This window comes from Drosophila miranda (assembly GCF_003369915.1).
Source record: "Drosophila miranda strain MSH22 chromosome Y unlocalized genomic scaffold, D.miranda_PacBio2.1 Contig_Y2_pilon, whole genome shotgun sequence".
NCBI classification, from domain to species: domain Eukaryota; kingdom Metazoa; phylum Arthropoda; class Insecta; order Diptera; family Drosophilidae; genus Drosophila; species Drosophila miranda.
In genome coordinates, this window is record NW_022881614.1 from 22,233,843 (window position 1) to 22,250,341 (window position 16,499).

Below are 16,499 nucleotides of genomic sequence, written 5' to 3' on the forward strand. Positions count from 1 at the left end.
AAGAATATATATATTTTATGGGGTCGGAAACGATTCCTTCTGGACGTTACACACATCCACTTTTACCACAAATCTAATATACCCCAATACTCATTTTGAGTATCGGGTATAAAAAGACAATTCATTCAGCAACGAAATAGCCATTAGTCTACAAATTCAAACCCGACTTATAAAAGAAGAACTAATCAATGTAAAATATGCAATTCAATGGGCAAAAATAAATATAGTAAACACATTCCTTCTTAACGAAAACGAAATAGAGACAATTAAAGAAAACTTTAAGGAAATACTAACCCCACTCAATTCAATAGAAGAAATGCTTGAGTTTGCAGACGTCTCAATTTTATATAATAAAAACACATTACTCTATATTATTAAGATCCCTAAGTTAGAAAAAGAAACCTATAAAGATATCATTATTCGACCGGTCGTCCGAAAAAACCTTATTGTTAATTTACCTTTCCAAGAAATATTTATTAATGAATTGAACACTTACGGAATTAATAAACCATGTAAAACGTAAAAATAACGTAAAAATTTGCAAAACAAATAATGTAATCAACTTAAACCACGATAACTGTATTAGTAGATTATTGATAGGGAAAGATTCCTCGTGTAACTACAGCAATGCAGAACACATCGAACCTATAGAAAAAATAGATTCCGACTCACTCCTCCTAAATAACTTCAACAGAACAATAAAATGGCAAAACGGCTATGAAAAACTAAGGGGCACGTACTTACTAAAGTACTGGAACGATACAATAAACATTAACGAAAAGAAATTTACAAACATTCACAAAACTATAACCAAACCACAAACTCCAATGGTACAAGTAGGCCCATTGCAAGAAAAACGCATAAAAATACTTTCTCTCAAAGCACTCGATGAACTTCACATCAACAATACGAAACACTTAAACTTCCTTCAAACTCACTCCTCAATAAATAGTATGACTCTTATTACGCTATTTACAATTGCAATAATACTGATCATAATATCACATGTGTGTCGAAAACCACAAAAAGTGATACTCAACATTCCTCCAGAAATACCAGACATAAAAATCAAAACCGATACAAAGATACCAACAAACACAAACCAAAATCTTGAATTTAATAACATACCATATTTCTAAAAATTCATTTGAGGATACTCAATACTCTTATTTCCAATTGAAACAGAAAAAAGTATAAAAATTCTTGCCCAATAGTTTATTACCCAATTGTAATAACAATGCGCAAGAATTCTGTCACAATTTACACAAAAAGTAAAAACCATTTCCTGCCTAAAACAAGAACCGAAACATTGTATTTCTGGAAGTGCTTATGCGCTCCACTTCAAGTCAGCACTTCACGAGAGACCATCGCCCCCACCCCGTCTTCGACGTCGCGACTGCGATAATGTCGACAATGCATTTTTGATGACTCCGCTGTTCTTCACCCCCAACATCGACCAGCAACATTGACTTCCTATTGCCCGTCAATAACTGCAACTCCGCTGTCGCCACCGACGCCGCCGCCTACAATAATTCTGAAGACCCCAACAATTCGGCCTCTGCCGAAGTTCCTCTGCCGCGTTCATCCATAGGTTTCTTTAAGAATTATAATTCTAGATTTAAGCAGTCACATTCTGATATTCAACGAGGGGGAACGTTGTGAGTTGCTGCGGACACCGCAACTCTACGGTTATACCCGATACTAAGTCAGTATGGCTCTCCTCCGGCAGACGCCGCTAATATTGAACGACACGACAAAGAGTGCGTGCGAGAGAGACAGAAAATCAGTCTGAGCGTGATGTCGGGCGCTGCGTAGCCAGTGCAAATTGATTTGTTCCTTTTGGGTATAAAAATGATCCGATCTGATCCAGATTCAGCAATCTGATAGATATGGTCATTATCTATGATTCTGCGTTTTTAGTTTTCTCGAACGTGCAATATTGTGGATGCAACAGATTTTCGTCCTTTGTGGGGGCGGAAGGGGGTGTGGCGAAATTTGGACACGAAACGGTCAAGATCCGATATCACAGGAGTGTGGATACCAAATTTGGTTGCTCTGGCTCTTATAGGTTCTGAGATCCTTGAACTCATATTTTGCAATTGGCAAAGCCGACCATGAAACCTGTGTGTTAGAGAGAGACAGAGCGAGAAAGAATGAAATTGTTTTCTTGATTCTGGCTATAATAATAAATATACGATCTAGCTGAGATTTTACACTCTAGAACATATAGTCATCCTCTACGATTCTGCGTTTTTGGCTTTATCGTATCTTTAAAAATGTGGATGCCACAGATTTTCGTCCTTTGTGGGGGCGGAAGTGGGCGGGGCGAAGTTTTGAAATATTTTTGTAGGAGTGACATATCACAGAAGTCTGGATCCAAAACATCGTTGCTCTAGCTCTTATTGTCTTTGAGCACTAGGCGCTGAAGGGGACGGACAGACGGACAGACGGACGGACGGACAGACGGACAGACAGACATGGCTCAATCGACTCGGCTATTGATGCTGATCAAGAATATATATACTTTATGGGGTCGGAAACGATTCCTTCTGGACGTTACACACATCCACTTTTACCACAAATCTTATATACCCCAATACTCATTTTGAGTATCGGGTATAAAAAAAACGATAATACTACACTCACCAGGTCAAGAAATATTCGTAAAAATAAACACACGGTTAGGATCAAAATTGTCTCCAAGATTTAAAAAACAAACAGTAAAAGAAGACAATAACACTACAATTAAAACTGTGTCAGGAAAAATTGTTCACAAAAGTAACATAAAAAGTTAATAACTGTCCGATATTCATAGGTCCATGTCCATGTCCGTATTAAAATGACTAAAGGTTATATTATATGAAATAACTACACCCAAAACTAAAAGATTTCTCCGATTGCGGGTTTCATCCGATTATAGCACCACGAATCGGAAAATACCCGAAAATACAATTTTTTTACGATATTCTTCATTCTCTTCCAGATTGATAACATCATTACTCCTCCTACAATTAGTAGCTGGATCTATCGAAATAACCAACTATACCGATAGCCATGTTTTAACCATTCATACTAAAACAGGCAAACTAACCTCAGAACATACAAAACTAATTCATGTCATAGATTTAACACTAATAAAACAAACTCTAGACCAAACTCTTTGGTACATAGAAAAAGACCTAAAAAATAATGATTTTTATAATGCCTTGGACCATGAAATAAACCAAACTTACCTTATATTAAATACACTTACACCCACTCGACACAGTAGATCTATAGATATGATCGGAACGGCATGGAAATATATAGCCGGAAGTCCCGATCATGATGACCTAAATATGATCCAAAATAATCTTAATGATATATTTTTTATTATAATAAGCAAATAGTAATAAATACACAATTTGAGAAACGAATAAACAAACTCACAGAAATAAACAATAGACTCTTGAATACAATAAAACGAGGGGGAACGTTGTGAGTTGCTGCGGACACCGCAACTCTACGGTTATACCCGATACTAAGTCAGTATGGCTCTCCTCCGGCAGACGCCGCTAATATTAAACGACACGACAAAGACTGCGTGCGAGAGAGACAGAAAATCAGTATGAGCGTGACGTCGGGCGCTGCGTAGCCACTGCAAATTGATTTGTTCCTATTGGCTATAAAAATGATCTGATCTGATCCAGATTCAGCAATCTGATAGATATGGTCATTATCTATGATTCTGCGTTTTTAGTTTTCTCGAACGTGCAATATTGTGGATGCAACAGATTTTCGTTCTTTGTGTTGGCGGAAGGGGGTGGGGCGAAATTTTGAGATACACGTTTTATAGTAAGATCTAACAGAAGTGCGGATACCAAATTTGGTTACTCTAGCCTTAATAGTCTCTGAGATTTTTGAATATCCCCAGATTTTCGTCCTTTGCGGGGGCGGAAGGGGGTGTGGCGAAATTTTGAAACAAACTCGTCTCGGTCCGATATATTAGGAGTGTGGATACCAAATTTGGTTGCTCTAGCTTTTGTAGTCTCTGAGATGTAGGCGCTAATGTTTTACTCTAAGCAAAGCCGCCTATGCTACGTGTGTGTTAGAGAGAGACAGGGCGAGAAAAAATGAAATTGTTTTCTTGATGCTGGCTATAATAATGATACGACCCAATTCAGATTCCGCAGTCTTAAAGATATGGTCATTCTCTACAATTCTACGTTTTTGGTTTTCTCATATCTTTAAAATTGTGGATGCCACAGATTTTCGTCCTTTGTGGGGGCGGAAGTGGGCGGGGCGAAGTTTTGAAATATTTTTGTAGCAGTGACATATCACAGAAGTCTGGATCCAAAACATCGTTGCTCTAGCTCTTATAGTCTTTGAGCACTAGGCGCTGAAGGGGACGGACAGACGGACAGACGGACGGACGGACAGACAGACAGGGCTCAATCGACTCGGCTATTGATGCTGATCAAGAATATATATACTTTATGGGGTCGGAAACGATTCCTTCTGGACGTTACACACATCCACTTTTACCACAAATCTAATATACCCCAATACTCATTTTGAGTATCGGGTATAAAAAGACAATTCATTCAGCAACGAAATAGCCATTAGTCTACAAATTCAAACCCGACTTATAAAAGAAGAACTAATCAATGTAAAATATGCAATTCAATGGGCAAAAATAAATATAGTAAACACATTCCTTCTTAACGAAAACGAAATAGAGACAATTAAAGAAAACTTTAAGGAAATACTAACCCCACTCAATTCAATAGAAGAAATGCTTGAGTTTGCAGACGTCTCAATTTTATATAATAAAAACACATTACTCTATATTATTAAGATCCCTAAGTTAGAAAAAGAAACCTATAAAGATATCATTATTCGACCGGTCGTCCGAAAAAACCTTATTGTTAATTTACCTTTCCAAGAAATATTTATTAATGAATTGAACACTTACGGAATTAATAAACCATGTAAAACGTAAAAATAACGTAAAAATTTGCAAAACAAATAATGTAATCAACTTAAACCACGATAACTGTATTAGTAGATTATTGATAGGGAAAGATTCCTCGTGTAACTACAGCAATGCAGAACACATCGAACCTATAGAAAAAATAGATTCCGACTCACTCCTCCTAAATAACTTCAACAGAACAATAAAATGGCAAAACGGCTATGAAAAACTAAGGGGCACGTACTTACTAAAGTACTGGAACGATACAATAAACATTAACGAAAAGAAATTTACAAACATTCACAAAACTATAACCAAACCACAAACTCCAATGGTACAAGTAGGCCCATTGCAAGAAAAACGCATAAAAATACTTTCTCTCAAAGCACTCGATGAACTTCACATCAACAATACGAAACACTTAAACTTCCTTCAAACTCACTCCTCAATAAATAGTATGACTCTTATTACGCTATTTACAATTGCAATAATACTGATCATAATATCACATGTGTGTCGAAAACCACAAAAAGTGATACTCAACATTCCTCCAGAAATACCAGACATAAAAATCAAAACCGATACAAAGATACCAACAAACACAAACCAAAATCTTGAATTTAATAACATACCATATTTCTAAAAATTCATTTGAGGATACTCAATACTCTTATTTCCAATTGAAACAGAAAAAAGTATAAAAATTCTTGCCCAATAGTTTATTACCCAATTGTAATAACAATGCGCAAGAATTCTGTCACAATTTACACAAAAAGTAAAAACCATTTCCTGCCTAAGACAAGAACCGAAACATTGTATTTCTGGAAGTGCTTATGCGCTCCACTTCAAGTCAGCACTTCACGAGAGACCATCGCCCCCACCCCGTCTTCGACGTCGCGACTGCGATAATGTCGACAATGCATTTTTGATGACTCCGCTGTTCTTCACCCCCAACATCGACCAGCAACATTGACTTCCTATTGCCCGTCAATAACTGCAACTCCGCTGTCGCCACCGACGCCGCCGCCTACAATAATTCTGAAGACCCCAACAATTCGGCCTCTGCCGAAGTTCCTCTGCCGCGGTTCATCCATAGGTTTCTTTAAGAATTATAATTCTAGATTTAAGCAGTCACATTCTGATATTCAACGAGGGGGAACGTTGTGAGTTGCTGCGGACACCGCAACTCTACGGTTATACCCGATACTAAGTCAGTATGGCTCTCCTCCGGCAGACGCCGCTAATATTGAACGACACGACAAAGAGTGCGTGCGAGAGAGACAGAAAATCAGTCTGAGCGTGATGTCGGGCGCTGCGTAGCCACTGCAAATTGATTTTGGGTATAAAAATGATCCGATCTGATCCAGATTCAGCAATCTGATAGATATGGTCATTATCTATGATTCTGCGTTTTTAGTTTTCTCGAATGTGCAATATTGTGGATGCAACAGATTTTCGTCTTTTGTGTGGGCGGAAGGGGGTGGGGCGAAATTTTGAGATACACGTTTTATAGTAAGATCTAACAGGAGTGCGGATAACAAATTTGGTTACTCTAGCCTTAATAGTCTCTGAGATTTTTGAATATCCCCAGATTTTCGTCCTTTGCGGGGGCGGAAGGGGGTGTGGCGAAATTTTGAAACAAACTCGTCTCGGTCCGATATATTAGGAGTGTGGATACCAAATTTGGTTGCTCTAGCTTTTGTAGTCTCTGAGATCTAGGCGCTAATGTTTTACTCTAAGCAAAGCCGCCTATGCTACGTGTGTGTTAGAGAGAGACAAGGCGAGAAAAAATGAAATTGTTTTCTTGATGCTGGCTATAATAAAAATACGATTCAATTCAGATTCCGCAGTTTAAAAGATATGGTCATTCTCTACAATTCTACGTTTTTGGTTTTCTCATATCTTTAAAATTGTGAATGCCACAGATTTTCGTCCTTTGTGGGGGCGGAAGTGGGCGGGGCGAAGTTTTGAAATATTTTTGTAGCAGTGACATATCACAGAAGTCTGGATCCAAAACATCGTTGCTCTAGCTCTTATAGTCTTTGAGCACTAGGCGCTGAAGGGGACGGACAGATGGACAGACAGACAGACAGGGCTCAATCGACTCGGCTATTGATGCTGATCCAGAATATATATACTTTATGGGGTCGGAAACGATTCCTTCTGGACGTTACACACATCCACTTTTACCACAAATCTAATATACCCCAATACTCATTTTGAGTATCGGGTATAATAAAAGCACTTCGCTAAAGTGAACAGAATCAAAATAATCTTTTATTTTGTCCTTCGAATAAGGATAAAATTAACTTGTATAATATCTGCATTTTCTGCCTGATCTGATTGCAGTACAGTTCGTGCTCTTTGTGTGTGGTTTAGCGTGTGTGTGGAGGATCGGGATCTTGACTGTGATCCTGTTTTTGGCAGTAGTATACATACACTATATATACGAGTGAATATATAGACATATTTTGGATGAGATGTTCATTTTTTGATTATGGAATGATTTGGAATTAGTTTCAACTACAAGTTATACAAATTAACGATTTTCGATTCTTGGTATTAGGGTGATTCTATATATATATATATATATATGTAAGAAGGAGTGGGCCAGCTGGCCTATTGAGGGGGCAGCGGAGATAAGCAACAGCAGTAATAACAGCAGCAGAGGAACAGCTGATTAGCAGCAACAGCAGTAGTAACAGCAGCAGCAACAGCAGTAGTAACAGAAGCAGATCAACAGCGGACAGAGAAGAAGAGGAACCGAGCGAAGCAGTGAAAAGGATAGAACAGCAGCATACGGACGTGACTCAAGCAGCAGCAGAAAATCAGCAGAAATAAGCCGTAACATTGAGAACTTTTGTAAGCACACATACCAGGCCACCGCGATAATAATACGAATAAACAATACTCTAAATAATATCTTACATTTGGGGGCTCAACCAGTCGCGTACTGCTTGTGTAAAGTGGAAAAAATCAAAAATTGTGTGTCTCATGTCTCAGAAGCCGGCAGCAGACGAAGCGAGACGGAAAAGCAAAAATTCGGTGCAAAAAAACTGCGCATTAGACTCTCAGAAGACGCAAGCAGAGGAAGCGAGACAGCGAGTGGGTGAAAAGAAGAACCGAGAAAAAAGGGTTGTTTCAAGCCGGCTTCCCACAAGAGTATTGCGCAGTAGAATTATAATGGAAAATACAAGTGGACCACCAGCCGGGAATATGCAGCAAAACGCGAACGAGGAAGCGATGAATCAACACTCCTAGAAGAAAACACACAGGCGCTCCAACAGCTGGTTCAACTGCTCTCGATGAAAATAAATGCTGATGAAATAGACAAGAAAAATGATGCAAAGCTGGTAGTGGAAAATTTTGCAAAAATTATTCCAGAATTCAACGGAGAAAATATGTCGGTACAGCAGTGGTTTATTAACTTCGAGCTAAACGCTGAAGCATACGGACTAAATGACAAACAAAAATACGTGCAAGCCCGAGCAAAAATGACAGGTACAGCCGCTCTTTTTCTCGAGTCCACAGCAGTGTATGAGTACGGCCAATTGCGTCACCAACTTTTACAGGAGTTCGAGTGTGAGCGTTTATGCAGTGCGCAAATTCACAATCAATTGTCTATGCGAGTGAAGATTGCCGGCGAAAGTTTTCACGAATATATACTGCAGATGAAACGCATTGCTGCACGTGGGACAACAGGCACGGAGTCGGTGATTCGATACATTGTCGACGGACTGAATTTAAAAACGGATTATAAATACACCTTGTATGGATGCAGCTCATACAAGCAGCTGCGAGAGAAGTACGAAATCTACCAAAGGACGCTCGCGGTTGATGGGGGTTTGGCCCCGAAACAAACAGACTCACAGCCGTTCGGAAAGAAGTCCAATTTCACCAAATATGAAAGGAAGCAACACTGCTACAATTGTGGATCCCAGGAGCATCTACGCAAGGATTGCGAACTGCATTAAAGTGTTTCCGATGCAATCAGACTGGACACATGTCTAAGGATTGCCCGAGTGCTGCTGCCGTAAACGTTGCATACGAGGAAAAACGCCTGAAGTCTCTTAAAATTAACGACGTGCAAGTCAAGGGGCTCATAGACACCGGTGCAGATGTTTCCCTATTAAAGATGTCAGTGTTCGGCAAAATGAGTGGTATCCATCTGCAAGCCAGTTCGTCAACTTTGAGCGGACTTGGAAACAACATCACACGCTCCGCTGGGCAGTTTACGGCAGAAGTGGAGATCGACGGAATGCGACTGGCACACAAATTCCTTGTGGTGGCCGATCATGCCGTCGGATGCGAATTGTTGCTTGGATACGACTTTATATCCAAGTTCACAATGACATCAACGCCAGGAGGATATAAGTTTTCTCCCCTGCCGGGGGAGTAAACTGAGGACACCAAACAGATAAGTATTTACAACGTGGTCGAAGCAAATACTGACATAAACATTCCATCGCAGTTCAGAGATGCCGTCCAATCAATGATTCAGGACTTTACTGAAAAGAAGCAGACTGCAGTGTGCCCGATCATGCTGAAGATCGTACCGGACGAGAAAATAGCGCCGTTTCTACATTCGCCAAGTCGAGTGGCCATCAGCGAAGCCGACGTTGTCAAGCAGCAGATCGATGAATGGGCCAACGCTGGGATAATACGACGCTCATCATCAAATTTCGCCAGTCGGACTGTAATTGTCAAGAAAAAGGATTGGAGCAGCCGGGTCTGCGTGGACTATCGTCAGTTGAACAAGATGGTCTTGAAAGATTGCTTTCCCGTTCCAATCGTTGAAGAGGTGCTGGAAAAACTGGAAAATGCTAAGGTGTTCACCAGCATGGACTTAGAAAATGGGTTTTTCCACGTTCCTGTGGAAGAAAGCAGCAAAAAATATACGGCGTTCATAACGAAGGAAGGCCTATTTGAGTTCAACCGTGCGCCTTTCGGTTTTTGCAATTCGCCAGCAGTTTTCATCCGTTTTATAAGTTTTGTATTTCAAAACCTTATAAATGAAAACATTCTTGACCTGTACATGGACGATATCGTTATACACGCTGAAACCGCCGACGAATGCCTGGGAAAGCTGAAGAAGGTTTTCGATGCTGCAGCTAAATACGGGCTGAAGATGAAGTGGAAGAAGTGCCGATTTCTGCAGTCGACCATAACATTTTTGGGTCATCAAGTTGGATGAGGTGAAATCAAGCCTGGATTGGAGAAAACCAAAGCCGTCAGCAAGTTCCCGATGCCGAAAAACATAAAGGCTGTGCAGTCGTTTTTAGGATTAACTGGGTTTTTCCGTAAATTCATAAGAAACTATTCGCTAATCGCGAAACCACTGACCAATCTGCTGCGAAAAGATGTCCCATTTAAAATGAGTATGGAGGAGCAGCAGGCGTTCGCTACATTAAAAGAAGCATTGGTGAAAGAGCCGGTCTTGAAACTTTATCGCAGGAATGCAAAAACCGAGATACACACTGATGCGTCAAAGGACTGGTTTGCAGCGGCGTTGTTACAATGGCACGAAGGACAATTGCATCCGATCTTATTCTGGAGTAAGAAAACCTCGGAGTCTGAAGCACGACGGCATAGCTATATACAGGAAGCCAAAGCAATTTTCCTAGCGTGCAAAAAATTTCGTCAGTACATACTTGGAACCAACTTTAAGCTCGTAACGGATTGCGCTGCCTTCAAGCAAACGTTAAGCAAGAAGGACGTTCCGCGGGAGGTAGCCCAATGGGTCCTGTACTTGCAGGACTACGACTTTGAAGTGGAACACAGACCAGGAGAACGGCTGAAGCATGTGGATTGCCAATTGATGTCATGATGGTATCTTCGGAAGTCACAGCAAGAATTAAGAAAGCCCAGCAGGAGGATACGATGATCAAAGCAGTTTCCGAAATTTTTGAAAAGTAAACCATATGACAACTTTAAGTTGAAAGCTGGTCTCGTATACAAAGTGGTGCAAGGCACGGACTTGCTGGCAATACCGAAGTCATTAGAAAAAGAAATTATAACCGACGCTCACAACGCAGGACACTTTGCTGCTCAAAAAACAATGCATACCGTACAGCAGAGCTATTGGATTCCACATCTGGAAGGAAAAGTAATGCAGATCATAGGAAACTGTATGAAATGTATAATCTACAACAAAAAGCTTGGCAAAAAAGAGGGATTCCTGCATCAAATTGACAAAGGATCACAGCCGCTGTATACTATACACGTGGATCACCTTGGGCCTATGGATGCTACTTCAAAGCAGTACAAGTACATCTTCGCAATGGTTGATAGCTTCAGTAAGTTCGTATGGATGTATCCCACAAAAACAACAGGAGCAGACGAAGTTCTCAAGAAGTTAAGGGAGTGGTCTGATGTATTTGGTAATCCGGCACGCATAGTAAGCGATCGTGGAGCAGCATTTACATCTTCAAGCTTTGAGGAGTTTGCCAAGGAAAAGAACATCGAACACATATAAAGCGCCACAGGGGTACCAAGAGGAAACGGACAAATTGAACGCGTAAACCGATCTATTCTGAGCATCATTTCCAAATTGTCGTCGGAGGAACCTGGAAGATGGTATAAGTTCGTACCGCGAGTTCAAAGGGCTATTAACAGCACTGTTCATGTGTCTACAAAGCGTTGTCCATTTGAGCTGATGATCGGGGTAAAAATGCGTTGTGGACCGGATAGCGACATACTTCAGCTAATAGAAAAAGAGATGGTTGATAATTTTGAAGACGAGAGGCAAAAGATGCGACAAGAGGCAAAAGAAAATATTCAGCAGGCCCAGGACAGATACAAGGAACAATTCGATAAAAAGCGGAAATGCGAATACGGATACAAGGTCGGAGATCTCGTAGCCATACGTAGAACAAAATTTGTAACCGGAAGAAAGATGGCCAGCGAATTCTTAGGACCACACGAAATAACCAACGTGAAACGAGGCGGACGCTATAATGTTCGGATGGCAGCAGACGTGGAAGGACCAAGCAATACGACCACAAGCAATGATAACATGAAACTATGGAGCTTTTCTGTAGAAAACGAGGACTCATGGTCATCAGGGACTGATGACTAATCAGGATGACCGAGTGTAAGAAGGAGTGGGCCAGCTTGCCTATTGAGGGGCAGCGGAGATAAGCAACAGCAGTAATAACAGCAGCAGAGGAACAGCTGATTAGCAGCAACAGCAGTAGTAACAGCAGCAGCAACAGCAGTAGTAACATAAGGAGATCAACAGCGGACAGAGAAGAAGAGGAACCGAGCGAAGCAGTGAAAAGGAGAGAACAGCAGCATACGGACGTGACTCAAGCAGCATCAGAAAATCAGCAGAAATAAGCCATAACCAGGCCACCGCGATAATAATACGAATAAACAATACTCTAAATAATATCTTAGATATATAGCGATATAGATATTGATGTGGCTGATTTTTAGTTGATTTATGCCCTAGTCGGTTAGACGTTTGTTTAGAGATTGAACATTTTGGCTCTTCATTTCATAGCTTTTCTTTTGCTTTCTTTTTTGCTTTCTTTTTCGTTTTTTTTTTCTCTTCTCCACCAATTAGACCAAAATGAACAAAATTACAGAAAAATTTGGTTATAATCAATTAGATCGAGTTTAGGTTGGATCGGGAGCAGGATAATGTGGGTATGGGAGCAGGGACTCTGTGGCTCTTGGGGGCGACTGCTTACCGCATTCAGCAGGCCAATTGTGGTTGGGGGAACCACATGCAGCGGGGTGTACACCTCCTCGTTCTCCTGCCGCACGTACAGCATCACGCGCTCCGAGGTTGGAGGCGTCATGCGTCCCCGCTTCATGGGCGGACCGAAGTCGGTCATGGGTGTGCTGGTTATAATGTTCTGGTCCAGTATGTGATCCTTTTTATCGCTGCAGAGGGGGTTGAGAGGGAGATAGAGATAGACATAGATTAGTTTGGGTCCTTCGCGTAGGGGAGATCCGGGGCGGAGATCATGGATGGACGATTTTTACTCACGTCTGCATGTCGGGCGGAAAGTGATTGTGGAACTTAAGCGTCGGCGTGGCCACCTTCTGGCCGTGGAGCAGGAACGGCGAGGCCCCCTTCAGGTCCGGCGAGTCAGTCTCATGGCCGTAGAAGCTCTGCAAGGGCGAATTCGAGTTGGAGTTGCAGTTCGAGTTCGAGTTCGTATTCGTATTCGTGTGCGTATTCGTATTCGTGTGGATGAATGTCAAGCCAGTCAGGCCCGGCTGACCTACCTTCTCCATGTCCTCGGCGGGCGAGAAGAGCACCGGCGGCTTGGCAAAGTCCTGCATGCCATAGAACTCGGACCGATCTGTCACCGGATGGTAGAGCTCATCCAGCTTCTTTCTGCCGGTGGCCGTCATCTTCCGCTTGGCTGCCCGTCGCTCCTCATCGCGCGTCTTGCGCTCGGCGCCCTGCAATCCCACAAAAAATCAAGTAAATGAGATCCATGAGCATCCATGTGTTATGGGGTTCCCATCCAGGTGGGTTGCGAAAGTTCGCCCAGGTGCACAGAGCCAGCGTGTAATTAGCAATCAATCAAACGCATGGATGCCACCTTTTTTGATATTTCTTTGCTTATTAATTAAAATCGTGTATGGCTGCAAGTGTCATAAGCTACCTGCTGGCTGGGGGCTGCCTCCCTGCCACAGTCCTTGCCACAGCCCCTGCCGCTGACGCTGCCTCTCCGTTGCAGTTGCAAAAAGCAGAAAACAAGTTTCCCGCCTGGGGAGCTCTGTTGTCGCACAGAGACAAAGCCGCCACCGCAGCACCAACAAGTGGCAGAGGCACAGACAGAGGCGCAGAGGCACAGACTCACGGACTGCGGCTGGATCAGAGTCCGTATCCGAGTCTGAATCCGAGTCCCAGTCGCAGTCGCAGGCCGTGGAGGCATATGGCAAAAATGGTCTACACCGTTAGGGTCAGAGAGCCGAAAAAAAAGGGGGGAAAATTATTATAAAATACTTAGAGATTCCACATAAATATGCATACATAATAAATAATCTGGCGGCGCCTCGAACCATGCAGCAGAGCCAGCACAGCAACCCAGTCGAGTCGGTGTCTGTGTCTGTGTCTGCGTCTGCGGCCCACCTGCCCCATTGAGTATGTTGCTGTTGTTGCTGTTGTTGCTGCTGCCTGATTGCACAGACACACACACATACTCACACTAACAGATACTTTATGTATCTATGTGTGTGTGTGTGTGTGTGCTTTGAGATATAGTCTGGTGGCTACTTTGTCCGGCCGTGATTTCTGGTTTGCGTGTGCAGGCATTCAGCTCGCCTCCTGCCTCGTGCCTACTGCCTACTGCCCCATGTTGCCCTTGCATTTGTAATTAAAAACGCGGGGGAACGTTGTGAGTTGCTGCGGACACCGCAACTCTACGGTTATACCCGATACTAAGTCAGTATGGCTCTCCTCCGGCAGACGCCGCTAATATTGAACGACACGACAAAGAGTGCGTGCGAGAGAGACAGAAAATCAGTCTGAGCGTGACGTCGGGCGCTGCGTAGCCAGTGCAAATTGATTTGTTCCTTTTGGGTATAAAAATGATCCGATCTGATCCAGATTCAGCAATCTGATAGATATGGTCATTATCTATGATTCTGCGTTTTTAGTTTTCTCGAATGTGCAATATTGTGGATGCAACAGATTTTCGTCCTTTGTGGGGGCGGAAGGGGGTGGGGCGAAATTTTGAGATACACGTTTTATAGTTAGATCTAACAGGAGTGCGTATAACAAATTTGGTTACTTTAGCCTTAATAGTCTCTGAGATTTTTGAATATCCCAAGATTTTCGTCCTTTGCGGGGGCGAAAGGGGGTGTGGAGAAATTTTGAAACAAACTCGTCTCTGTCCGATATATTAGGAGTGTGGATACCAAATTTGGTTGCTCTAGCTTTTGTAGTCTCTGAGATCTAGGCGCTAATGTTTTACTCTAAGCAAAGCCGCCTATGCTACGTGTGTGTTAGAGAGAGACAGGGCGAGAAAAAATGAAATTGTTTTCTTGATGCTGGCTATAATAATAATACGATCCAATTCAGATTCTGCAGTCTTAAAGATATGGTCATTCTCTACAATTCTACGTTTTTGGTTTTTTTATATCTTTAAAATTGTGGATGCCACAGATTTTCATCCTTTGTGGGGGCGGAAGTGGGCGAGGCGAAGTTTGGAAATATTTTTGTAGCAGTGACATATCACAGAAGTCTGGATCCAAAACATCGTTGCTCTAGCTCTTATAGTCTTTAAGCACTAGGCGCTGAAGGGGACGGACAGACGGACGGACGGACAGACGGACAGACAGACAGACAGACAGGGCTCAATCGACTCGGCTATTGATGCTGATCCAGAATATATATACTTTATGGGGTCGGAAACGATTCCTTCTGGACGTTACACACATCCACTTTTACCACAAATCTAATATACCCCAATACTCATTTTGAGTATCGGGTATAATCAGCAATTGAGCGATGGGAGCCTCCGCCGCTGATGGTGCTGTGCGGCATGTAAATAACTGTATTTTATTACTTTTATTTTATCTTGGCAAAAATATCGCCAAAGTTGCGCAGGCTGCAACGGCCAGCGGACTAAGGCGACGGCGTCTCGAATCGCCCAATGCGGTCAATGTTCGCCTTTTGCCTGGCCTCCTCTACATCCCCATTCCCATCCTCATCCTCGTCTCCAGCTTCTTCTGACCCATCTTGTGTTTCACCTCTCCTCATTACCTTCTTGGGGATGTCTTGCTTGCTGTTAATCGACTTCAAAGTATGGCCAAGACATGGGACACACACACTACCTCTGTAAGCCACTCAGCGCAGAGGCGGTGCAACATTACCATTAACGTTAGAATTAGCATTCGGATTAGCTCAATCATTTCAGGGAAATACGTTAAATATAGAGAGGAATGCTATAGAGCGGATAATGACAAGTGGAAGATACCCAAAGTTGGATCCAGAATCAACATTTTGTCACCAGATCCATCAAGTTACCTTATTCGCCAAAGAAAGATTTGCCCTGGCCAAGAGATCAGAAGAATTGTATCCTCCCAAACGCTATCTACAGGATCCACAGCTAAATCTATCTGAAAATCAAACCATAAACTCTCTCCAAAAATTAAACCGATCCCCAAAATACAGTTATTCTGAGGGGCGAAGCTTTCATGGGACATGTGAAGAATTTCCCATAATTTCGTATCTTCTGGGGACCAGGACAGGGGCAGGGGCTGGGCGGCCCAAGGCGTGCGTAAAGATCCATAATTGGAGTCCCTGGACCTGGACCTGGCCCAAAGGTGTCAAACGATGGAACTGCAACTGAAACTGCAATTGCAGTGAAATCAAAAAACCCACAGAGAAAAGAAAATACGAAATATGGGATGCATATGGGTATTGCGGATGGGGATGGGGGGAGGTAGAGGTATGCCACAAGGAAGGGCACAAAATAACGTGGTACGCGAAATTTAATTGATACATTTACCGATAAACACACGCTGGCTGGCTGGCTTGCTTGCAAAGGGCTGGCCCCAATGCGAAATTTAAGCCCGA

General features: G+C 42.4%; 1 protein-coding gene across 8 annotated transcripts in view; it reads right to left on the reverse strand.

Moving 5' to 3' along the window:
- Positions 1 to 16,499, reverse strand: part of LOC117185806 (protein grainyhead-like) — an 88,468-nt gene that overhangs the window by 12,182 nt on the left and 59,787 nt on the right. For 6 of the 8 annotated variants that reach the window (XM_033398340.1, XM_033398337.1, XM_033398343.1 and 3 more), the window contains 2 exons: positions 12,951 to 13,372; positions 12,649 to 12,844 (listed from right to left, as the gene is read on the reverse strand). In XM_033398340.1, the coding sequence (XP_033254231.1) occupies positions 12,649 to 12,844; positions 12,951 to 13,372 (618 nt within the window). The remainder of the gene's footprint in view (positions 1 to 12,648; positions 12,845 to 12,950; positions 13,373 to 16,499) is intronic. The other 2 variants (XM_033398342.1, XM_033398339.1) reach the window with 1 other exon arrangement.